The sequence below is a fragment of the Eubalaena glacialis genome, chromosome 18, assembly GCF_028564815.1.
Source record: "Eubalaena glacialis isolate mEubGla1 chromosome 18, mEubGla1.1.hap2.+ XY, whole genome shotgun sequence".
Taxonomy (NCBI): domain Eukaryota; kingdom Metazoa; phylum Chordata; class Mammalia; order Artiodactyla; family Balaenidae; genus Eubalaena; species Eubalaena glacialis.
Genome location: NC_083733.1, coordinates 60,115,644 through 60,141,403, shown reverse-complemented (window position 1 = coordinate 60,141,403; position 25,760 = coordinate 60,115,644). Strand labels below are relative to the sequence as shown.

General features: G+C 54.4%; 1 protein-coding gene across 2 annotated transcripts; it reads right to left on the bottom strand.

The window, feature by feature from the left end:
* Positions 1-586: 586 nt before the first annotated feature.
* Positions 587-7,574, bottom strand: FOSB (FosB proto-oncogene, AP-1 transcription factor subunit). 2 transcript variants are annotated; one of them, XM_061172595.1, is made up of 5 exons: positions 6,884-7,574; positions 4,625-4,954; positions 4,254-4,361; positions 3,069-3,224; positions 2,839-2,928 (listed from the first exon to the last, which is right to left on the bottom strand). In XM_061172595.1, the coding sequence occupies exons 1-5, from the start codon at positions 7,007-7,009 to the stop codon at positions 2,926-2,928; spliced, it is 723 nt and encodes a 240-aa protein (XP_061028578.1). In that variant the 5' UTR covers positions 7,010-7,574; the 3' UTR covers positions 2,839-2,925. The 2 variants fall into 2 exon arrangements, with proteins under 2 accessions (XP_061028577.1, XP_061028578.1); XM_061172594.1 differs by having other exon boundaries at positions 587-3,224.
* Positions 7,575-25,760: the final 18,186 nt, after the last annotated feature.

Below are 25,760 nucleotides of genomic sequence, written 5' to 3'. Positions count from 1 at the left end.
TTCTTGCCTGTGAACATTCGGTGCCAGCCCCTGTATGCCAGCTGTTGTACTGTACTACTGTACTTTTCAAGGTACTGTACTGTAAAATTAAAAATGTTTTCTTTATTTTTTGTTTGTTTTTTATGTATTATTTGTGTGAAAATTATTATAAACCTATTACAGTGCAGTACTATGTAGCCGATTATGTTAGCTGGGTACCTAGGCTAACTTTGTTTGGCTTATGAACAAATTGGACTTAACGAATGCCCCCTCGGAACAGAACTTGTTTGTATGTAGGGGGCTCACTGTATAAATTCTTCCCTCACCAGGAAACCTCCCTGACCTTTAGCATTTTGGTATCAGACACCTCATGGCTTATATTCTGCCTCATTACTTCTTCAAGGAGGAGGTACAGCCTCTGTGTGTGGGAAGTCCTCCTGACTGTCTAGCCTCCCTCCATCCTGCTGTTGGCTGATTCACTAGTTAAGAGTTCCAGCGTGTGTGTGTGTGCGTGTGTAGTCCCATAGCAATCTAACCTCACTCCTTCATGCTGAAAGGAAGGCAGGTGATGGGTGTCAGGAGCAAACAGACCCTGAAGCTTGGTGGATGCACTTTTAAGAGCTTTTTATTGGCGACAGTGCAGAACCACGAAGGGGAGGGTAGCGGCCCAGTGCCAGCCAGCCCCAGCCCCCCAGGGGTCAGGTGCAAAATACAAAAAGAGAATCACAAATACAGCATGGGGTGGGGGTAGTTGGATATTCAATAAATTGTGGTCTGCAGGGGCAGGCCCTGCTCACAGCTTCACACTCACACCCAGAATCCTCAAAGATACAGATTACAAAAATCTATAATCCCCCAGACTTACTCACAAAAATAAAATCTCAGGTCCCCAACGAACCCGGAGTCGGAAGACCGCTGGAGGATCAGGGACAGTCAGATGGAAACGGTCAGGTAAAATCAGGCAGAGAAAAGACAGCGGGGAAGGGACACTCGGGAAAGAGACAGCCAGAGACGGCCAGAAAACAACCAGAGGGGCCGAGACAATCAGAAAAGAGACAGCTAGAGACAGAGGCAGCCCAAGACAGGCTGCCTCGAAGTTTCCAGAAGCAGTGTTTCCAATTCAACGGCATGGCTTTGAGGGCCAACATGACCTAGAACAAGGTTGCGGAAGCGCTCACACACTCACGCGCACACACACACCCATATATAATATATTTATTTATACATAATAGATATAAGTGCCTTTCGGAAATCAGGAAAGGGATAAATAGCCACGGGAGGTGGGGGGGGTCTGGGTTCAGGGCGGGAGCTGCGGGACGGGGCAGTGGAATGTTCTCCATGCAGCACGGAGGGCGGCGTGACCCACCCGATATTAAAAAATATCAATTGGCCTCATGATAAAATTCTCATGAGGTGAAACACAGGGAAAGGCGGGGGGCGGGGGGCGGGGGGAGCCGAAACAAGAATTGGGGCTGGGGCTGGGGGAGGGGAAGCTGGGACGGCGGGAGCCCAGCCCCTTCGGGTTCAAAGCCTCAGCCTTTAAATCTTCTCCGGAAAAACGTCGGGCCCCCTGGCAATCTCCCCTTGCTCCCTTTCTAGAAAGGATGTGGGGTGCCGAGGGGAGGGAGAAATTGGCGTCCTAGGCTGGGATAGGGTGACAGGCCTTAAAGGAAAAGGCCAGGGCTTGGTCTGGGGGTGGGAGGGGGGTCCTGAGGAGAGAGGCCACGCGAATGGGTAAGTGTCAGCCCCTCTCGATTCTGTCACCCCCTTGAGTCAAACTCATTTTGAGGGGAGGAAGGAGGCAGGTGGGGGAGGGGAGACCACGGAAGGGCTTTGGGGAGTGGGCGGCACAGTCCCTCCGGAGGGGTTCTGTCCTACCGGGCTACTCTCCCCACCCAATCCGGCCAACTCATTTCACAGTATAAAACACTCCCGCGGGACAGGCATCATAGCGCCCCCTGCTGCCTGAATCAGAGAGGCCCAACAAGGAAGGCCCGGAGGGGAGGCTGACGGGCGGTGGGGGAGGGTAGACTAACACTGTAATCCGAAAAGAGGGCTGGGGGCTGAATGTGCGGGGGATCCTTAGGGTTCAGGAATTTCAAATCAGAGCCAGTCTCGCTGGGAGGGAGCAGCTGGACGGTCAGGGAGGGAGGTTCACATTTCAGACTAAGTCTGGGTGGGGGGGAAGGGGATTATCACAGGGGGGCATCAACTTCCCTTTAAAGGGGGGCTCAATTCAGAGGAGGATCTACCCACATGGAAATGTTGGATAAATAAGCTAAGGTCGTGGTGGGGGGCGAGCAGGGAGAACCAGCCTGGTCACCCCTTGAAGGGTGGGCGTGGGAGACTCTTGGGGGGTCCTGTGGCATTTCCTTGTTGGGCCTCTCTGCAGAGGACTACAGCTCACCCCAAAGCCCACCGCCAGCACCCCTTTCCCTCCAGCCCAAAGGTGGGCATCACCCCCGCCCCCACTCCCCCATCCCCAGAGGTTGGGTTGAAGCGAGACGGCCGACAGGCAGCCGGGGGGCGGTGTCCATCCCCTCCCCACCCCCTGTCCCCAAAGTCACCAGCTCTCTGGTCTCGCCGGGCCACAGAAACAAGAGGCGGCACAAAACACAAGGAAGTCCTCCTGTCCGATGGCAGTGGCAGCGGAGGGTCAGACAGGAGAGGCAGGGAGGCCACACGCCCGCTTTGTCTCTTCCCCTCTCCTCCTCCTCCTCCTCCTCCTCCTCATCCAAATCTCTCTCTCCCTTGTGTGTTTGTTTGTTTTGTGTCTAAAGAGTTCACAGAGCGAGAAGGGAGGGCGAGTTCAGGGGGTCGGAAGGCTGGTCACTACCGCTGGTGCGTTGGGCGCCGGCGAACGCGGAGACCTCCGGGCAGGTGAGGACAAACGAGGAAGTGTACGAAGGGTTAACAACGGGGAAGGGGTCGCCGAGGACTTGAACTTCACTGTGTGTAAAGAGAGAAGCTGTCAGGTTGGGGGGTGCGTCTTGGCTGGTCTGGAAGGGCAGGGGCGGTGGTGGCGGGGGCGGAAGCAGCCAGCTGAAACCATCTTCCTTAGTGGATGCTGACCCCGGCAAATCTCTCACCTCCGCCAGCGGGCCCGGCCCGGGCCCCTCTTCGTAGGGGATCTTGCAGCCCGGTTTGTGGGCCACCAGCACAAACTCCAGACGTTCCTTCTCCTTTTGGAGCTCGGCGATCTCCGACTCCAGCTCCGCCTTTTCTTCCTCCAGCTGGTCTGTCTCCTGAGGCCCGGGCGGCCAGGTCGCGGAGAAGAGCGAGGAAGGAGAAAAAGGCCGTGGTGAGCGACTAGAGAAGGTGAGTCATGGCTGAAGCCATCTCTCCTAGACTGACTGCTGAGGCCCAGGGTTGGAAGGCAGCTCTGGACTGAAAGACCCCCTGAGATGGAGGCCTGGTGTGCTATGGGACTTGGGGCAAGGGTCTTACTTTCTATGAGCCTCAGTTTCCCCAACTGTCCAGTGGATGGTTAGGAAACGGCCAGGTACACATAGGAAGTCTCTGGTTGCAAGAGGCACTCAGAGGTTTGTTGAGTGAATGAACGATCGTTATATGTTTCTAAGGCCACCTATTCCCCTCTGTTACCTTTCCCCCTCTGCTACGCTTCCCCCTCTGCCTCCCAGGGAAGAGACCAGGTAGCTCAGGGAAGTAAAGGATTTCCCTGATTTCCTCTAGGGTTAGCAGGTCACCCCCTGCAAGCATAAAGTAGAAAACTCTCAGACTGAGGTAGGGCATGAAAATAGAGGGGCATCATGGCAGAGGCCACCAGTCCAAGCTCTGAGAACTACGGGTGGCTGGGGCAGGTGGGGGGGGAATTGACATAGAATCAAAGAATTTCGTTTCACAGACTCTCCAGAATGTTAAATGCAGCAGGAACCTGGGAGATTCACTGAGGGGTTGAAGAGATGGAGAAACCGAGGCAAAAATGGGTTATCGCTTGCTCAAGACCAAAAAGGGGAAATGACTGGAGCGCCCCTCTATTAAAGTTCGCTCATATGTCCCCTCAGGATGAAGGGAAGGCCAGGCAAGTGGTGTGGGGTGGGGGGGAGCCGGGGTCATAAACCAGGACAGGGAGCAGCCAGGAGTATGTGAGGGCCTGCGTGTATGAGCTGGGTGACCCCGTCTGTATCTAGTTCCACATGTGGAACCTCTGGTTCTCAGTCCAGGATAAGGGCACAGGTGGTGGTGGGTAACAGAAGATGGGGAGAGAGCCCCCCTTCAGCATACCCTCACCCCACCCCAGGGACCATCCTCACCGCCTGGAGTCGGTCAGTCAGCTCCCTTCGCCGGTTCCTACACTTTGCCGCTGCCAGTTTGTTTCGTTCTCGGCGAACCCTTCTCTTCTCCTCCTCCTCTGGAGTGAGCTGAGTAGGGGAGACAGAGATAGTGAGATTTGGGGATACGTGTTCCTCCCCATCCACCCCGAACCTCCTCTTCTTCAAGAACCCCCAGGAGTCAGAAAAGAATCTTCTAGACCTCACTGACTGTGGGGAGGATGATAGAGTTTCTGCAGCATTGAGGCTGCAGATGGTCCCTCACCCCAACAGTGGGAAAGTTCCTGCCTCTCTTGCTTCCTCACCTGCCCCCGCCCCCGCGCCCAGAACAAGCTCTGATGCCCTTTACTCACCGTCTCCTCTCGGGGTCTCCTAGGCCGGGCTCGGGCTGCGCGGTGCCCAGGTCCAGTCCCAGGTCCACTGGTGGTTCCGCTGGTGGAAGGCCCACCACTGCCACTAGCTCCGCCACTGCTGTAGCCACTCATGCCCGGCGTAGAGTAACTGGTTCCTGGCATGTCATAGGGGTCAATGGCTGTGGGCTGGGAGGCCAGTGGCTGCCCCTGGGACTGGGCCATGGAAGAGATGAGGGTAGGTTGCACGAGCCACTGGAGGTCCTGGCTGGTTGTGATCGCGGTGACCGTGGGCACGAAGGAACCGGGCATTTCCCCAAGACCGGCGCACTCCTACGGGGTGACACATACACACACAGGCGTAGACACACAAACAGAGACACCGACACACACACACCCAACACACATACACACACCGACCCTGTGAGTGAGCACAGGGCCAGCGGGTGTGGATGTGTGTGTCACAGGCAAAAAGCCACAACACCCACCCTTCCACTACACCGTGACGCAGTGGTTAATGAGAGGATTTCTGTGCAACTGGCTTCTACCTCCTCCTTCTTCCTCGGGGAAAGGTTGCACGGTTCCAGCGGGTGGTGAATCACACCCCGGGTTGGTGACTCTTAGGTGTGGGGGGTGGGGAGGAGGCTGGACACAGCCGGGTGACAGAACCCCCGGGATGGAGTCACAGCCACACACACAGCCACAACACCCCACCCCCACCCCAGAGGCAAGGGGAGGGAGAGGGAGAGGCCTTAGGCTAAGCCTCCCTCTACACTCACACACATATACACACCCCTCTGAGCGAGGGGATGAGAGACTGGAGGGTCCATGAGACCCCCGTGCAGGGGCGGGGGTCCCAGTTAAAAGGGTGTTGGGGGACGGGCCTAGGAGTTTAGAACAACGTTTCAAGTAATTGTCTCTCCCCAGAGTGAGACTGACAAGCGACAGGTTACGGTGGGCAGACAAGGAGAGAAAGTGAGCAGCCAGGCTCCCTCAGACTGTCGCGGAGGTGAAGTGGTGTAGGTCCTGAGACCCCAAGCCCAAGCACCGTTCATCTCCCCCACCCCCCCACCCCCAAAATGTAATCCTAGACCTGCTCGGAAGGCTTAACTACTCTCCCAGGGGGCGTGGTGAGGGACGGGCTGGCTCGCTGGCCAATCAGCGTCCTGGAAACTCAGAGGGGGCGGGGCTCCTGGAGACCACCTGGCTGGTTCCCCTAGGGCTAGCGGTTCTAGTCCTGTCTTCGGACAAACCGGAGACACCCGGCGTCGGGAGCAGAGGGAGTGGGAATGTGTCTGTGTGTGCCTGGAGAAGTGGGTGACGGTCACTATGTCTCCCAAAGAAATTCCGGCACACAGACACCCTCGGACCCTGAGAGCGGAGGGACAGGATCCCGGCAAGGTCCTTGCGGACTCATTGGGTCGCAGAAGATCGCTCCTGTGGCGACAGGAATCCCCTCGCTCTGCCTCTAGAGGCCCGTAAAAGAGACCCTAGCGCCGAAGAACCACGGGTTCCGGGGACGAACTGGGGGAAGGAAACTGCACCCTACAAATAGGAAGGGAAAGTTGATTGGCCAAAGCTTGCGCCGCGGCGGCCAATCGGAACGCCGGGCTGCCCCCTCCCTTAGCAACGTGGCCCCGTCGTTCCAAAATAGAACGCTCCCGGGACGTCAGGGGCGGGGCGGACGAAGGGGGCGCCACGCGCCGTGCGTGCCCCGCGTCAGACGGAGGATTCCAGCGCGTCAGCCGTTACGCACGGGTTCCCCGTTACGTCTCCGCGCAGGAGGCGGAGGCAGCGCCACCAAGGGTTCGAGGCCCGCCTTCCCACTGGTTCGAGGATGACCCGGCGCCGGAGTAGGCGCTCGGATGGAGGAGGAAAAAGGGAGGAGGCTACTGGAAGCTTCCCCGGGATTTCCCCCACCTGCCTAACCGCGCTAGCTTCAGGTTGGTGACCTGAGTGGGGGGCAGTTCCCGAGCCGGCTAAAAGTTCTCAGCCCTGCTACCTCATACACGTTGCACTGAACGGCGCACTCACGCCACCCCCAAAGCTCACCCCTCTGTGCTCCCTCCCTGCGCTCCACGCACACAACCAATTGCAAGCACGTCCGGACTCTGCAGTTTGCAGAGTGCGCCGTGAGCCTATCCCCTCTCAGATCCTGGATTTTGACGCGTCTTTATTTGGGGTGGGGGGATTGCTCGCTCCACCCTTGACTTTAAAAAAATTATAAACCACAAAGCATCACCCCAACCCTCTAGAACTTACCTGGGAGGCGGCGGCGGTGGGTGGACTGCCGAAGGAGTCCACCGAAGACAGATATTGAGACTCGGCGGAGGGTGAGGAGCTGCACCGGGAGCCGGAGTCGTAGTCTCCGGGGAAAGCTTGAAACATTTCCCTGGGCACAGGGGGGCCCCTGTGACCACGCTGAGGTCGCCGGGAAGCCAAGGCTATGGCCGGGTGGGGGAAAGAAAGGTGAGAGTCCGGGGAAACTCGGGATGGGGGCAGCGTCCCGCTCCAACAAAGGCAAAGTTTCTCTGTAATTCTTTTGCGGTGCCCAGGCCCCCACAAGATGCCGCTGTGCCTCCTGAAAGTCCAGGCTCCGTAGGACCCGGGGGCGAGGGGGGATCGCTCCCCCAGAGGCGGAAAGCTCTGTCCTGCTGTACAGAATCTGTTTCGGGTGCGGTCCCCTCCACGCGTCCGGCGGGTCCCACGGCGGGAGGGGAGTAATAAGGAAGACGAAAAAAAGTAAGTCGATCCTCCAAAATAAAATGTAGAATTATCTAGAAGAATCCTTCCAAAAACTTCCCGGAAAAAAAATAAACTGAATTTCACAGCCCCCAAGACGAAGAACCACAACAATCAAGTCCCAGCTCCGCGTGTCCCAGCCTTGGCCGTAGCTCTCAGTCTTATGAATGAAGCCCAGAGCCGCTGTATTTATATGCCCGGGGCCCGGCCCCCTGCTTACGTCACCCTTCCCGCGCTCCGCGAACTTCTCAATATCTCCGGCCCTGGTGAACCCAGCCCCGCACCGTCCGGCAAGAGGCCTGCCCTAGCCTCGATCTTATCACCTGCATCACCCTCGCGGCCCTGAGGGTCTTGGGGGCTGCGTTCTGAAGCACTCGGCGGGAGGGGATCCCGGCCTGGTCTCCCCGGAGTTCCTGTGACGCAATTAGCCATATAAGGAGCTTGGCCGGCGCCGCTGAGTGTTTGTTTGGTATCCTAGCAATTACGTCAGAGGGAATCCCTCGCTCGCTCGTGCGCTCACCCCGCACTCCTGCGGAACCCGCCCGCGCCTGCGCAGTGCAGCGCCGCCCCGGGGGCTGATATTAATAGGCTATTAGACTGACCCAGCGGAGGATCCCCGCAGGGAAGACCCCAGATGGGGGTCCCCCTCACCTCTGGCCGCCCCTCCCATTTCCCCTGGTGGTGCAGCGCCCTCTCTCAAGAATAAGGTCAATCTCCAAAAGCAGACTCTGGCTCTGTGGTGTAGTCACATAGGCGGGGAAACTGAGTCCCGAGCCGGGTGGGAGGGGCAGTGATGCTCCAGGTGAAAGTGGAAGTGGGGGTGGAGTCCCGAGGCTCATACCAGCTTCTGCCCTGACTGGCTGTGCGACCTTGAAAAATGTCTTTTCTCTCTGAGCTTCAGCTTCACTTTTCCCGGATGGACAAAGGATGTGTGTCTTGGACCCTGCTGCCCCCAGAGATCCGGCGGCGTTTGGGAGGTACGCGGGTTTGGAGGGGATGGGGAATAAAACAGGGTGAAGTGTCCCTCCTGCTGATGGTGTTGTTAACCTCTCCTTTCTGCTTTATAATTCTATCCGTAGTCAGAAATAATGTATGTGTGTGGGGGCATAATAAATAATAATAGTAATAATAATGATGAAATAATAATAATAATAATAATAGATGCCATGTATTTAGCACTTACCAAATACCGGCTCTTGTACTAAGCCTTTCAATACAAGATTTACAATCCTTAAAACAGCTTTGGAAGGTTAAGGGAGGAAAAATCTTCATTTTATAAAAGAGGGAAATGATAGTTTGTGACTTGCCCAAGATCCCATCTCATCCCATCCCATCAAGAAATTCAAACCCAGGATTCCTATTCTCTTCCTGACTTCTGAGAGCTGCCTGGTTCAGTGAAACTCCCTGAAAAACCTGGGTGTTGGGATTGTTTAAATGACAGTTCCATTGGTGGGGAGTTATAAGCCTTGCAGACCTATCCTGTCTGCTCACAGCGTACACTATTGTAACCCAGGCTCAGAGGGGCACCTAGCCACCCAGTTAGGAAATGTAGTTCAAGAGTCTAATTAGGGTATTTCGGACACCACAGCCTCCAACTCTTAGGCATCCACTGGTAAGGATCTCACTAGCTGCTTCGGAAACCTGACTTCCTGGCACTTCCCTCCCAGTGCAGAGCCTGGCCCAGCCAGGGCACAGAGGGCGAAGCACTTTAAAATTGTTGAATCCCACAGGCCCAGAGAGGGGGAGGGCCTGGCTCATGGTCACACAGCAGGTATGAAGCCAAGCTGGAGGGGTTCCTAATTCCCAGGAGAGTCTTGATTCTCTGTCCCAATAGTGGGGAAGTGGTAGGGAGACGTGGAAGGCTGAGGGGACAGGGGGACAATACAGGGAGATTGAGGTTTCCAGATAAAAGCCCAGCCTCAAACACCTCTTCCCCCACGCCCCCTCTGTCTGCAACCAGTCTGGGAGGAGGGACAGGGACTAGGAGATGACACGGCAACCACCAGCAGGCAGTGACTCGGCCCCAGCATCAGACAGGGAGTGACCCCTCATTCCTGTCCTGTCCAAGCCCCTCATCTCCTCTCCCACAGAATAAAGGAGACACACAAATACCTACCCTAGCTGCCCAAAGACCTTCACACCCCGCCCCAGGTGGCCCATACATCCACACATATACTCACAGGGGCACACAGGCATTCAGACATCCACCCACAAGCAGCAACACACACCGCCACACGGAGAAACAGCTTCACGCACAGACACACCTGCAGATAGAAACACACACCTTCACGTGGTTACCAACACACATGACACACACATCCTCACTATAGATGCACGTGGTGCTCCTCACACATAATAACAAGAATAATTCTTCTGAGCACTCATATTAACTTATTTAATTCTCACAACACTCCTATGAGGTAGGAACTATCATTTTACAGGCAAGGAAATGGAGGCCCAGAGAGGTGAAGTCACTTGCCTAGAGTCACACAGCAAATTAGTGGCAGAGCTGGGATAAGAATGTAGCCTGCGGGGCTTCAGAGCCTTTGCTTTTAATTATTATTAAATGAGTTATGTATGTCGATATATTCACACGCAGATGGTCACACTCATGCAGACATTGGACATTCAACCCCCGACAGGCAGACCCAGAATCTAGGTGGCCTGGGCTTACATTCTGGCCCCACCACTTAGTAGCTGGGTGAACTTGAGCTAGTGATGTCTGGAGCCTCGGTTTCCTTGCTGGGGAAAGGAGGGCAGGAATAGTGCCCAGCTCATGGGGCTGGTGAGGGGATTATGTGAAGTGAATATCAGTAAAGCTTCTGGAACATGCCTGGCACATTGTAGGCGCTTGTTTTGTTTTGTTTTTTTAATTTTTAAAAAAAAATTATTTATTTTGTTTTTGGCTGCATTGGATCTTCGTTGCTGCACGCGGGCTTTCTCTAGTTACAGAGAGCGGGTCTACTCTTCCTTGCGGTGTACGGGCTTCTCATTGTGGTGGCTTCTCTTGTTGCGGAGCATGGGCTCTAGGCGCGCCGGCTTCAGTAGTTGTGGCTTAAGGGCTTTGTTGCTCTGCCGCATGTGGGATCTTCTGGGACCAGGGCTCAAACCTGTGTCCCCTGCATTGGCAGGCGGATTCTTAACCACTGTGCCACCAGGAAAGGCCTTGTTTTTGAAACAAAGCTATGCAGACTTTTGCAGACCCTCATAGAGCCATGATCTTTGCAGACCCTCATAGAGACGTGACCAGAAGCAGAGACACACAAGATCACATTATAGCTTTCACGGGTCCAGGCACTTTTGCCTTTGTGGGCCTCTTTCTCCATAAAGACATCTTTAAAATTATTTATCATGACTACGTTGGTATAAAGACAAATATTAAATATTAAAACATTTCATTTGACTTAGAAGTTCAGTTCTTCCTTGATTTTAAAAGAAATTAAACACTTTCATGGGCCTCTAAAATTATCATGGGCCCTAGGGCCTAAGGTAAAAATTGGCCCTGGAGACACACACACACACACACACTCACACTCTCACACACACACAGAGTCTTACTCAAACATACACATGGACGTGAACACCTTGCCCCCAGAGCATGGCATGGGCAAGGCAAGTCTTTTGCCATGAGGCTGAATCCCAGGGAACTTCCAGGAGGAGGAGGACTTGAGTGTAGGGGAGAGGGCAGGACCCCTACTCTGGCTCCCGAGGGCTTGGATCTGTGTGGGGAGGAGCAGGCAGAGCCCTCAGCCTTCTGCCCCTGTTGGGGGTGGGGTGGCAGTGCCAGCTCTGCTTGCTCAGAGCATCCTGTAAATAGCCCCGGGGACCCAACTCTGCCAAAGGGAGCCCTCAGCACATTCTTCCATTCTTCTTTTGGCAAAACCCTTGCTACTCTGTTCCTCAGTTTCCCCATCCATAGAGCAAGAAGGTTGGATGACCATGGGCTCTGAAAGTCCTTTCCAGTTCTGAAATTTAATAATAAAAATGAGGAGGAAGATACGGAAAGTAAACACTTAGCTCTGCTCACATGCATTATCTCAGTTAATCCTCACACCACGTCAGCCCCATAAGTAAATTATTGTCCCCATTGTACAGAGAAGGAAACCGAGGCACAGGGAGGTTAAACCTGAGAACAGTGCTTCTCAGCTGTTATGTGAAATCAAGTAAGCTGGGGAATCTGGTTACAACTCACATCTGGTATAGTCTTTTGTGTTTCCATGCAGCCCCTGGGTGATGCCAAGGCTCTGGCTCCAAAAGAAACGTCTGTGAGAGTTTCTGAAGCACGAGAGGAGGGGGGTGGGCCTGTGTGGGTGTGTGTCCTGCTGTGACCTCCGTGAGGGTAGAACTCAGGTGGTTAGTAACTGCTGGCTTCTCCATGTCCAGCATTGAGTAGTGAGTGTTACTGGCTGGCTGGGCCCGCTCCCCACTGAGCAATCCTGGATGCCTCCTGGAGGGGGTGTCTGTGGTGTTTCAGGGAAGCAGAGTGGTCCAGATTGGAAACTCTTAGCTTGACCCTCCCAATACCCCTGCATCCTGCATTCAAACTCCTCCCTCACCACAGCCCACAAGGTCCGGCATGACCTGGCCTAGGCCGACCACTGCAGTGTCACCTCCCCCCTCCTCTTCGCCATGTTCTAGACGCCGTGGTCTCTCTCCCTAGTCTTCAGGGACTTTGTATGTGCTCTTCCCTCTGCCTGGAGCATGCCCCTTTTTCCTCCCTCTAGCTCATACTCTCTTCCTCCAGGTCTCAGCTCCTGTATCCCCTCCTCCAGGAAGCCCTCCCTGGGTCAGTACCCCTCCCCCCGAGAGCCTCCCTCCCCTCTCTGCCTGTCTGGGTTCATCACTGTCTGGGGACAGTCTGGTCTTCTTCACTGGTCTGTATTATTATTCAGGCCCGGGCCAAGGCTGTCCAGGTCACGGCCAAGTCCCCAGCACAGTGCCAGGCACTCAGCAGGTGCTCAATAAATATTTTTTGATTAAATGAATCTTCACCATCCACTCATTTATTCATTCATAAACTCTGACAGACTGCCTTGGAGAGAAACATATCTGTCTTGCTCAGAGCTGCATAAATGCCTACAGAACAAGGCACACAGATACACAGCATCACACACTCAGATCCCATTATTGTGTACACTCTTTCCCATGTATGCTCACAATTATACACACGCACAGTTTCACATGTGCGGGCATGCAGACACAGCTAAGTAGAGGCCACCCTCAGATGCTGGCTTGTCTCAGGCCCTGGTCCAGGTGCGCTGTGGACCCCCTCACTGTAGGGGCCAACCTCTCACACACCCCAACCCAGACCCTCACAGTGTGGTGGTGTATCACTGGCTATAACCACTCCAGGCATTGGGTGGCAGGAGTGCTCAGGGAGGCCTGAGCAAATCAGGAGGACTTCCTGGTGGAGGTGAGTTTGGACAACTACTGTCAAGTCCTGAAAAGATTCAGATAAGGAGGGAGTCCTGGAAAGCACTCTCTCCCTACTGTAGACATGTAAGACCAAAGAAGAGGAAGCAGGAGGCTCTGGGAAGCTAAAAGGAAGGACTGGACCAAGGTGGTGCGGATAACGGTTTTGGAGACCTTTCCAGCTGCACTTTGAATGAAAATAATATGAGTAGAATTAATAATATAGCTGACAGTCACTTAAGAAAACTAACCAGGTGCCAGGTGCTACATACAGATCCACTGTATTTTCTTGTTTAACTCTTCCAATACCATTATAAGGAGGGCACTAGCTGTGTGACACCAGGCAAGTAACTTAAGTTCTCTGGACCTCAATTTCCTCATCTGTAAAGCGGGGTTAATAACAGCACCTCCCTCCCAGCATTTTGAGGAGTAAATGAGTTTGTATGTAAAAATGCCTAGAACAGTGCCTGGCAGAAAGTATGTTCCCTGTAAGTATAAGCTACAATGGCAATTATTATTATCCCCACTCAACAGATGAGTAAACTGAGGCCAGGAGCCTCAGGAACTTGCCTGACCTGCGGGTTTCTGTGGAGTGAGGGCCGGTTACAACCAGGTGGTGAGGCTCCACAGTTGTGGGTGGACGGCTCCCCGCTCTGAGGTGTTTGCATGTGTAAGCGCACGTATGGTGATTCCACTGTTCTCTGCGCAAACACCCAGACCCCATCCCACCCCCAGCAGGTCAACCAGCTGCTGGCCACAACCCACAGCCTCCCAGTCATACCCGAGCGGGCTTCCTTTTCACTGCCCAGGGGCCTCCCCACCGGCTCTCCCCCACCTCCCCTTCCTGCACCTTGAGGACGCCTGCGGCTGGACTGGGTGGTCTCAGGCTGGAGCTGCCCCGTCCCTGACTCAGGCCCTGCGCCCCCTCACTGACCCGAATGCGGCCTGCCCGGCCCCCGCAGCCAGACGGACACGGGGTGGGGGGTGGTGTCATGGGGGGGGGTCACAGCAGGCCACGTGCCCGCGTCTGGGGTGGCTGAATTCCACCTGTGATTCAGTCGGCATGTCTGGGCCACTGGGGGGTGCCCTGGCCGGTGATGTCAGCGGCCAGGTATGCGGCCGGGGTTTCTCCGAGGTGACTCAGGCGCCTGAGCTACCCTCTCCCTCCTGCAGACACTCTGGGCAGCTCTCCAGGGCCGGCAGCCAGCAGCCTGACCCTCCCTTCCCGGCCTCCTCCACGCCCTCCACACCCTCCACACCCCTGAGCTGTGGGAACAGCGGGCTTGGGGGACAGGCACGAGGCAGATCTCAGAAGCTAGGGCCCCAGGCCAGTCCTGGCAGCCCACCAGGACCTCCTCACCTCCCCTGGAGACCAGAACTCACAGGTTATTGTAGGATGAAATTCATTCATTCATTTATTCATTCAATCAGCCATTCAAACACATGTTCTCAGCACCTCCCCTGTGTCAGGCTCTCTAGGCACCGGAGACAGAGCTGAGAACAAGACAGAAATTCCTCACAAAGCCCCATCAGAGCCTGAACACTGTACAACATTATTATTGCTATTGTTACCCCCTCCCGAAATTCCACCAGCCTGCAAGACTCAGGCTGGTTTCTGTTCCTCCAGGCAGCTCTCCAAACAGTTCCAGTTACTTTTAATCCTTAGCCCCCAAACCGTCTCTTGAGGGAAGTCCTTTCAGGACTCTGACCTTCAGCCAGCCTGCTGCAGCCTTTTCTTCCCTCTTGGACTTTACTCATTCCCAGTCCCATTGAATGATTTGAACCTCTACTTTCCCCACCCCCAAACTCCGCCCCTCCACTGCCTTCCCCAGAACCTGAGCTTCACAGTGATGATCATGATTGGCCTTGCAGACACTGAGCGCTCCCTAGGTCCTTACACCAGGGTCAAGACTTAGAGACACAGCTTCATTTGGTCACAGCCACCCCTGGAGGAGGCCTGTTATCATGCCCATTTTGTAGGAAGGAAACTGACACACAGAAGTATTTTGGTACCCACTAGCTCAGAACCACGCCTGAGTCTGTAGCTCAGATTCTGGACACATGCATACAGGGGCACACAGAGAGGAAGTAGTAATACTGCTGACAATCAAGTGTGGTATTTTGTAAACATTTATTCTGTGCCGAGCACTTTCCAAATGTTCTCTACATGAACTCATTTACTCCCCACAACAGTCCCATGAGTGAGTACAATTATTCCCATTTTACAGATGAGAAACCTGAGGTACATAGAGGTCCTAATGCTAATACAGTTCAAGTACACAAATATTGACTGAAGCTCTGCTATATTTCACACAGTGTGGTGGGTGCTGAAAAATAGAGCTACACAGCTAGATGCAGCTACCAAGACCCACAAAGCTGGAAGGCACACACAGGAGACTGCCACCCAGAAGCACAGAACCATTCACACAGTTACACAAACGTGTGCACTTGACATGGACACACATGAATCACTGATTCATTTACTCAACAAATAATTACTGAGCACCTACTGTGTGCAGGGCAGTGCTGGGGACCCAGCGGTGACCACAACAGCCCTGGGCCCTGCCCCCATGGGGCACGCAGCCCAGTTGGGGAGACAGTAAACAAACAAATATATAATGAAAAATTGTGATAAACACTGTGGAAAGAACTGTGAGAGACAACTAGCTGACAAACAGTTACCTGCATAGTTACACACAGATGACCATACACTGAGATCCAGAACTACACACATACACACACAGCCAGAAATGCAAGCTAGAGGCAAAACCGTACACATCCATAGGTACCTACACACACATTGTTTCACGTATGACCACACAAAAAGACTCACAAGTACACACACGCGAACACATACATGAACACAAGTCAGCAGGGTTCAAATACCCATACATCCAGATACACAAATGCAAACTGGGGAAACCACTCACTCAGTCCAGCAGTTGTTCTCACACACGAAGGAAGCCTTCCTGAGCATGCTCTCACACAGGAAATCCCAGGTAGACACATTGTCACCGACAGAATCACTCACCAACAGTCACAGCCATTCGGTCACACACCCAATTTCTTCTCTCTCCTTGGACATTCGCCCCAGCCCTGGTCACATGAAGCTACTGGATAGGGGGTGTCGGGGGTGTGTGTTGGGGATGAGCTATTAAAACCTTCCAGCTGTGGACAGCTTCCCGGACACAGGATGGAAGGACCTCGGGCTGCTTGTCTGATGAAAGAGCCTCCAGAAAGACAGGCAAGAAAAGAAAACCCGAGGGGAGCGGGGAAAGGAACGGGAGGGAGCTCTCGCGCTGTGGCTCCGAGTGTGTATGGGCGCGCACAGGTTGTTCACTGTGCCTGTCTCCACTGGTTGGGACCCCCAAACGGAACAGTGCACCCAGAAACCCGGGAGTCGGAGGCAAAAGCAGCAGGCCAGAGAAGAGTGCTTGGATCTATTTCAGTTGTTATTGTTTGGGGGAATATGAGACAGCCACAGCGCGGGAGATGCTGGACAGACAGACATGCCTGGGACGAGGGGGCGCAGACGGACAGATACCCAGCGGAGGCGGTCCCAGGTCAGACAGGAGGAGCGGGTGACAAGCAGACGGCGACTGTCTAAAGGGAAACCGGCAATTTGGGGACCTGGTTCTCCCCCGCTCCCATCACCGCAGCGCCCCCCCCCCCCCCCACCAAGCTCCCGGCCGGCCAGTCTGTCCGCCCTGGCTGGTCCTGGTTGCGCCCTGTGCGGCCGCGCGGCCAGGCCCGGGACAAACAGCCTTCACGTTGCTAAGCGACGGCGTTCCACAGCCCGTCGCGTCACCACGTCTGCGCGGGCGGGGGGAGGGGGGTGTGCGGAGACGGCGGCCCTGTCGTTTGTTGACGTTGCCTGGCAACCGCCGTGGCGCTGCCGGGCAACGCCGGCCGACTGTTCGTTCTCTTAAAGGGCCAGGAACACTTTACTGGATCCAGCTCGGACCGCGCCGCGGGACTGAGGCGCTGCTGGGAGAGGAGAGGGTTGCTCCCCAGGCGTCGGGGAGGTTTAGGGGATTGGAGACTGGGTTATGCCCTCTTGGAGTAGAGGAAGAATACGAGGCAGGAGCTGTTGATATTTGAACTAAAGTTTTTGAGATGTTAGTGTAAGATGTTAGGTAGATTGCACATGTGCATAGGCTCACTTGTGGGCACGCACGTCCACGGGGGAGTGGGTGGCAGAGATAAACCGATAGAGAGACCTGGGTTCAAATACCCACTCTGTGACCTTGACCTGTAACTTCCTTTTTCTGAGCCTCTTTCCTTCCTGAATTGGGAGTGAAAACATCACCCGCCTCCAGAATTGTGACTGTATGAAATCCTGTTAAGCACTTAGTACACAGTAAGTGCTCCGTACATAACAAGTATAATTATGTTATTTAACAACTGGGTTCTGTCCCTTCTTCACTGGGATTTGGAATAAATGAGATGGTGTTTGTAAAGTACTTATTGCAGCACAGCGTGCTTAATACACGGGGGCTGTCATATTATTACTGATGTTTTTATTATTTCCTCCAGTCTGTAAAGGAACACATCACAGGGCATTGGCAGTCATTGCCTTTCTTGGTGTCTTGGGGTGCAAAGGCAATGGAATCAGGCAGATGAGGTTGGAATTCTTGTCCTTCTGGACCCTGGCTGTATGACCCCAGAGCAAGTGCCTTGCCCTCTCTGACCCTCTGCTTCCTCCTCAGTGAAACCTATGATCTCTCACTTCTCACAGAGTCACTTCCAGGTAGCAGTCCTGGGTGAGGGGTCCCCTCTCATTGGGCGTGTCAGGTCACTGCCCCACGTCTGCAGCATGACTCATGGGGCTATGTTATGTAAAGCTCCTAGATTCTGCACAGAGGGCAGGTTATATAAACGTGTTTAATGTGCATCCTACATGTAGGGCCTAGGGAGGGAACCTGGCTTGGTAAGCCTGCAATTGCCAAACTATGGCACTGGTTGCTTCTAGGAAGTAGAGCCTATAAAATGTGGGCCACATGTATACTGTTGAAAATGTGCCCCTCTTGGGGTCTCTCTATCCCCCTAAATGACTGTCTCTCAGTCTCTGTCTCTTAATATGCCTCCAATTTCTCTCTGCATCTTTCTGACCCCTGTCTCTCTGTCTCTGTTGCACCATCTCTGTGCATTTCTGTCACTCTGTGTCTCTGTTCCCCTGAGTCCCTTTCTGGGTTTCTGCCCCCCTCCCACTCCCCTTTCTCTGAGTCTTTATCCATTTCTGGGTCTGCCTCTGTGTGGATTCTCTTTTATTATTTAATTTAACTCCCAAACTTGTTCCCAAAGGGATTCCATCGATTCTGGACAGCTCCAAGCCCCTCACAGCTGAGTGCTGTGGGGTGTTGGGATGGTTCCTCTGCTCTCTGGACCTCTGCTCTTCCCTTTGTGCAAAATTAGATGGAGTAGCTAGTGCAAGTCCCCATCACCTGGGGAGCTTGATAAAAGTGGCTTGCCCCAGTCCCACACCCAAAAGCTGTGGGTCGGAATCTCAGAGAAAGAAGTGGCAGAGATTATGACATGTGAGATCCTGCCTGAGTCATTCTGAGCAGCTGACCTGAGGCCTCCACACATGGGTCCCGATGCCAGGTTTTTTTTTTTTAAATGTTTTTTTTAATTGAAGTATAGTTGATTTACAAGGTTGTGTTAGTTTCAGGTGTACAGCAAAGTGATTCAGTTATATATATATATTCTTTTTCAGATTCTTTTCTCTTATAGATTATTACAAAATATTGAGTATAGTTTTCTCTGCTATACAGTAGGTCCTTGTTGGCTGATGCCAGGTTCTGATGTCACATAATAGGTGAGGTTCTGCGGAGACACGTGGCCAGGGACAAGAGTGATTTCCCCTGCAGGTAGAGGGTTTTGAGTGTGAGGAGTCAGAGAGACAGATCTGGGGGTCAGGGTGCGGACAGAGAAAGACAAAGATAGCAAGACAGAGAGAGAGAGAGAGAGAGACGGAGAGATATGGAAACACAAAGAGATAAAGCCAGAAATTGCGTTTGCTGCACATCACCTGAAAAGGTACCTCCACGGTGGAGGGCCACGTACGTATCTGCGAGTGTGTGACTGTATTAAACAGGTCACTGCAGGCAGCACTGGGGTGTGCCTGGGTCCAGTGCTGGGACTGAGTGTGGGAAGCAGATGCTGGGCTGGGAGGTTCTGGGTGTACCCTCTCTACATGTACCTGCCTGCCTTTAAGCAAGTGTTCTGGGCCAGCATGGGTGACTACCTGACAACCGGAACACCAGTCAGGCAGCATTCTCCATCAGGCCACCACTTTCTACGCCCACTGGGTGCGGTTGATGAGGATATAGCTCCAGGGGTCCTGGGGCCCACATGGATAAGTTTAGGTATAGTTCCAGACTCTGAGGGTGTTTCAGATTTGGGAATAGCCAACCTAATAGAGGGGTACCATCTTTGGAGCCAGACTGAGCTGAGTCCTTGGGCAAGTTGAGTGACCTCCTGGGGCCTCAGTTTCTGCATCTGTAAAATGGGAATGATAAGGACTTCTATGAAGATTTTGTGAGCACCCCCTAACATAATGGTAACTAATGCCATCTATTGAGGGCTTGCCATGAATGTGCCTGTCAGCAAATTCTACAGCTCTATGTTCAAACACCTCCAGAATCTGATCCCTGCTGCACCTTCCAAGTCACCTCTTGCCTGGACCATTGCCTGGGGCTCCTCACTGGTCTCCCTGCCTCCACTCTGGCCTCCCAAAGTCTATTCCCCACATACAGCCAGAGGGATGCTATTTAAATCAAAATCAGTCCATGTCCCTCTTTTGCTCAAAACCTTCCCATGGCTCCTAACTCACTCAGAATAAAAATCAAAGCCCTCACCATGGCCCACAGGCCCCGTGTCTCTGCCACTCCCTCTCTCCTTGCTTTCTCTGCTCCAGCCACACGGGCCTCCAGCTGTTTATCCAACACACCAGGCATGTTCCCACCTTAAGGTCTTTGCACCTGCTTCTCCCTCTGACTGGCATGCTCTTGGCCCAGATACCTGCAGGCTCCTCTCTCACCAACTTCCAGTCTTTGCTCAAGCATCACCTTCTCATGTCGGCCTTCTCTGACCACCCTATTTAAAACGGCTACCCCAACCCTCCCTCCCTCTCCACCTCCCCAGCAATGACCACTTTCCAGTGTGTTACAGAATGTGCTGATTTGTGCTTCTATATCGTCCATCACCTCCTTCCCCACTCCCAAAGTGTAAGCTCCCACGAGGACAGGGATCTTTGTTTTGCTCACTGTTGAATTCCCAGCACTTACCACAGTGCCTGGCACATAATGGGTTCTCGATAAATATCTGTTGAACGAATGAATGACGGATGGGATGTGCCAGGAGTGTGCCACGAGCTCCAGGTCGGTGAATTCACTGAATCCTTACGACAGCCCTATTGTCACGACAGCCCTCTGTGCTGGGCGCTACCCATTTTACAAATACGGAAACTGAGGGTCAGAGAGGGAGGCCCCTGAGACAGAAGCGCAATGGCCCAGACGATCTGAGGTAGATTATCCTGCCTTCAGGGGCGTCCCTGCGGACCCGTGGGTTGTCTGTGTTTAGCCTCGCTATCCCCGTGTTTATTTCGGGGCCCGGTCCTTGTTTGCTTTGTCGCGCGGTCTCTCTTTATCACTGAGCCCAGACATCTCCCTGTGGCTTCAGCCTCCACGAATTTCTCGGGGTTTTCTGGCTCCGGGGCCCTGAAACTCTACTTCCGCGTTGCCGTCTTCCCGGGTTTCTGCGCCCTGCGGGCCTCCGGAGGCGAAGGGCCCTGCCCTGTGAGCCCGCCCCGCCTCCGCGCGCAGTCTCGGCCTCGGCGCGGCTGGGCTCGCAGCGGGCCGCCCTGGGGCGGGCGGGGCCTGTTGCCCGGAGACCAATGTTTTGCCGCCGCAAACTGGGTCTCTAGGCCACCGCGGGAGGGCGGCCTGGGAACCCGAGCCGGGCGTGGGAGCGGGCCGGCGAAGGGCGCGAGCGGCCGGGGGCCTGGAGCCGGGGAGGGGCCGGGAGACCCGGCGGCTGTCTGGAGCCGGGAGGGTATGGGGGACCCGATTTGGGGGGAATGAAGTAGGGATACTGGGGCAGTTTCGGGGAAACAAGAGAGGGCTGGGATTAGGGACGAGAAAGAGTATTCGGGGTCAGTTTGAGGGAGGTGTGGAGGGGTTTGGGGAAGACAGATGATGGGGGAAGTTTGGGGGAGCCAAGGGAGGAGATTGGGAAGGCGGGGGCGGGGTAGGAAGGTGGGGGCTCGTTTGAGGGACCCGGGAGAGGGGCCCGCGGATGGGTGAGTGAAGGAGGGCGTGGGAAACTGGATGTTTAGGGGATTCAGAAATCACAGGGGACTGGTGTGAGGGCAGGGAGTTTGGGTAGAGGACATATTTGCAGGCTCGGGGAAAGAGGTGAAATTTAGGTAGGACAAGAAGTGAGGGTAGAGAGTTTGGGGGAGATAAGGATTCTTGAGGAGAAGGAGGAGGCTTAAACGGGCCGGAAACAAGGGTGAATCAGAGGAGAGGGTGCCCTTGCCACTTCCAGGCTCCTGGCGGGAGGGCCTCTCCCCGCCCATTGTCCCCGGCCTGGCCAGGACGTCCGGCGACATCCCTGGGGACGCGACGTCGGGGGTTATGTAACACTGCCAGGCCCCGGGGAGCGGCGGAAGTTAGGACTCCCGGGTTCCTCTCCACGCCCCATCCCAAGGGAGGGACACGGGTCGGGATCCCCGAGCGGCTTGTGACATCACACTTGGGCGGAGTCCATCAGAGGCACGAACTCCTTTTCTTGCTCACTCCCACCCCACTCGGGAGCGAGGACTGAGATCTGAGACCCTAGGTGGGGAGGGGTATCCCTAGCAACGCCATTGGCTGAGGTGGCCTGATGGCCAGGGCTGTTAGGCAAAAAGGTAAACTGAGTCCCAGAGAGGGCTGACCCCTTTCATTTGATTCAGTCATTCAACAAAGATGTATTGAGCCCCTACTGTGTGCCAGTTATGTCCTAGGTGATGGGGACCCAGAAGCAAACAAAACAGATGTCCCTGATCTCAGCAGCCTCTGGGCTGACCCCTGATTCTGAGCCCAGACCTACTCCATCCCAGCCAAACGTTGTTGAAACTAGACCTTATTCACTAAACAGAACACCAAAACGTGGACCTCTCACCCAACTTTCCCTAGTGCAGGGGGCAGAACACATCTCTCAGCTGCTGAGTCCCTGGTCTCTAAATGACTGCATCCCTGTCACCCCCACCCCCCGTGGCCTGTCACTTCCTCCCATCCTCATCCCCCCCCCACGGGGCATGACTAGAGATGCTGGTCATAACAGGCAGTTGGCGAATCACTCAGACGTCATAACAGCCAGCTGTGCTATCACCGTGTCCCTGAGATGTCATCAAGCAGCCTCAGTCTCTTCCTATGAACACCTCTGGGTCCTGAGGAGGGGGTGCTGCCCTGCTGCCAGGGGTACCTCCACCTCCCAAACGGAGTGACTTACTTCCAGCTAAGCCCTTCATCAGAAGGCTCTGGAAGGTACCTTCCTAGCTTTCCTCACTCCTCCTCCAGGCAGCCCCCTTGAACTCCCTGCCACTCCCCTCCAGTTCCCTGGGCTCTGGCCCTTTGGACTTTTTCCTCTCTGATCTCACCGGCTCCCATACCTTCAGTTTTGAAAAACCTTCAAAGCCAGGCCCTTGATAGGACACATCCCTGCATTTCTCCAAGCCTCAGGCTTCACTTCTCTAAAATGGGTATAGCAATGGTGCCTGGCCAACACACACACTGGGTGGTGAGTGATTTGAGCAAGGTCACTTCTGTGACGGGCTTAGCACAGGCTGGGGACATCGTGAGAGCTCAGTGAATCCTACTGGCCAAGGTACACAAGAAATAGTTAACAGTGAGAAGTGGGGATCAGAGGGAGGAGGAGAATTTACTTTTTCAAGGTGTATTCTTGTATTTGCCAACACATGTTCCCCCAATTTTTAAAAAAGTTAATTAATTAATTAATTTTTGGCTGCCTTGGGTCTTCATTGCTGCGCACCAGCTCTCTCTAGTTGAGATGAGCGGGGGCTACTCCCCGTTCCAGTGCACGGGCTTCTCATTGCACTGGCTTCTCTTGTTGCAGGGCACAGACTCCAGGTGCACAGGCTTCAGTAGTTGTGGCACACAAGCTTACTTGTTCCGTGGCATGTGGGATCTTCCCAGACCAGGGCTCGAACCCATGTCCCCTGCATTGGCAGGCAGATTCTTAACCACTGCACCACCAGGGGAGCCCTTCACTGACTTTCAAATCTGCTCTCTCCTCCTCTTTCCCCTCCTCCCACTCCTACCTAAGTCCAGGCCCCTCCTTTCCCCCTCCCTTCCTCAGTCTACCTCAAGGAAGCAGTCAGAAAGGTCTTAAAACCTTCCTCTGTCCCTCCCCTGCCCAGAACCTGCCATGGCTCCCCAGTGCCCTTGGGGGAGCTCCTCACCGTGTGTCCAGGCTCCTCACCATGGCCCATGGGGCCCATTTCTGTCTGGTCCTTGCTGACTTTTCCAGCCTCCTAATTCTTTGATCCAACTACATGATTCTTCTTGCCTTAAAGGATCCTCCAGCTCAGTCCCTTTGCCTGGCAGTTGAGTCCCATCCAGACAACATAACAGTTGGACACCTGGCTAAAGCTTGGTGTCCACTAGGGACAGGGACACCACTTGAGGCTGCCTTCCATCCACAGCCAAAGAGTTCTGCCTGAATTTTCACCGAAGCAACATCTGTCTACTACACTGTGCTCCCTGGGTTCACACAGGACAGGGCAGTTTCTGTCCTGTGATATTTCAGAGACTAGGAGGATGCAGACTTTGAACCTCAGGTAAATGCGGTATAAGATCCTTGAGGCTGATTCTTGGAGTGGGCACTGAAAGAGTCACAGGATATCAGAGTGGGAAGGTGCCCTAGAAGATCCAAGTGCAAGGGGGAGACCTAGGCCCCGAGGGAGCAGGGTTCCTGGCTGTTCCCAATGCCTGGAACTGTCGTGTCCCATCACTGACTTGCAAGGGAGGGAAGAATCATAGTAGAATTGGGTTTGTTGAACTAAACAGTGGGTGCCAGGCTGAGCCCTGACTCTGGTGACCCCAACCTTGGTGACAGCAGACCTGCGTCTGACCCCAGTCTGAGCCCCAACCCTGGCCCAGGCCTGAATCCCTGACCCTGGGCACAGTATGAGCCCTGAAACTGGCTAAGACCCAGAACTAAGCCCACTCAGTCCACTGTAGAAACTAAGCAAGAAGTCAGAGCCTCATCCCCAGCCCTCTGCTTTCTGGTCTGGTGTGACTTCCTGTGACCTCCCCATCCTCCCCCCATAGAAGTGGAGCTGAGAACTGGAAGGGGGGGGCGGATTCAGAGAGGCGCAAGATTCGTGCTGTGGCTGGGGAAGGAGAATAGGGACAGGGCTTCGGGAAGAGTAGGTTGAGGACTTGGGGAGGGGGCGGCAGGGCTAGGAGTGAAGATTAGGATAGGGAAGGGGGAGGTAGATAATGGTCAGGGATGAAGAATGGAGGGGAAGCAGAGGATGCGGGGGACCAGGAGACAGGGGATCGGGGGTATGGAGGATTGGGGGTGCTGATTCGAGGCTGGTGACAGGTTGGGGGCAATGCGGCGACGGCGGGGGCCGATCGTCCGGCCGGGGCTGCGCGGCGAGGCCCAGTTGAGCCCAGGCCCACCCCCAGCCCCCCCGCCCCACGCTGCCTCCCCTTTCCGCTCCCCGGAAGCGCTGAGTCGTACTGCCTTATCTGGAGGCAGCTATTTCGGGCTCAGCTCCTAGCGCGAGGACTATTTTTAGCGGCGCTCGGGTAAAAATGGACGCGGCGCCGCGCGAGTTCCAGAGGCCGTGCGCGCTCCCTCGCGAGAACTGGGGGCCGGGGCCGCGCGCCTGAGTCACCTCCCACCCAACCGCCCCCCTTCGAGGAGCGCGAACACCCGCCCCCCCCCCCCCCCCGCAATCCGCACGAACTCTTGGGTTCCTGGACGCCTGGAAGCCAGCGCGGCTCAGAATATTCCAGGACTATCGGCACGCATCCACCCGGGCTCAAGCGGCTGAGGGCCGACTTTTGGGCAGAGGCGCCGCGCCCCCTGGTGGCTCCTGCGGGTATAGCAGGCAGGGGCTGGGCCAAGAGTTCACAACCCCCCCCCAGACCACCAACCTCCGCCACACACCCATTTTATAAATGAGGAAACTGAGGCCTGGAGAGGAACTGGATTGCATCATGAATTGCAAGGTACACGCTTTCAGTTTCAGCTTGGACACTTCCCTTAATGGAGAACCCAGTACTTATCAGAAAACTAGGCACCCTTTATTTTTATAAGCAGTATTTAGTCATTCAACAAGTATTTATCAAGGGCTTGCTGGGTGCTGGGAACACAGCAGTGAACAAGGCAGAAGAGAGATCCTTGCCCTCGTGGGGCTGACGTTCTAATGGGGGAGACAAACAGTAAATAAATAAGGTGATTTCAGATTGTGGTAAGCACTGTAAGGGAAATAAAATGGGAGGATATATTATAATAAAGGGGATACTTTGGTAAGAGTAGTCAGGGAAGGTCTTTTTCTGAGGAGGTGACATTCTAAAATGACCTTCTGGTTTCATGCAGTCCCCTCACTCATCCCATTTCATAGACCTGGAGACAGAAGCCTGGAGAAGAACCAGTTGGGGACTGAGCTTGTACAGTGTAGATTGCATGAGCTTTCACTGCGTAATTGTTCAGTTCCAGTTTGGTCTCCTCCTGAGCCTGGGAGCTTATTTCCTCCCAGCATAGCCACTCATCATCAGTACAAGTAATACTGATTACTAGTTTTTAAATAATAGTTACCTTTTATCCAGCACCTGCTCTTTGCCTAGCAGTCTACTAAATGTCTCACCTGCGTTAATTCATGGAATCCTCACCCTAACCCTTAGAGGTGAGGTAATATTCCCACGCCCCATTACCGTATGAGAAAATCTGTTTTCCAACCTTC

What these genes read in the sequence shown, in the direction of transcription:
- FOSB (XM_061172594.1), bottom strand. Translation starts at nt 7,009, where the DNA reads ATGTTTCAAGCTTTCCCCGGAGACTACGACTCCGGCTCCCGGTGCAGC. An exon ending in GGAGACCCCGAGAGGAGACG is followed by an intron (nt 4,362 to 4,624) that starts GTGAGTAAAGGG and finishes TCCCCTACTCAG; the next exon opens with CTCACTCCAGAGGAGGAGGA. An exon ending in TGACTGACCGACTCCAGGCG is followed by an intron (nt 3,225 to 4,253) that starts GTGAGGATGGTC and finishes CCCGGGCCTCAG; the next exon opens with GAGACAGACCAGCTGGAGGA.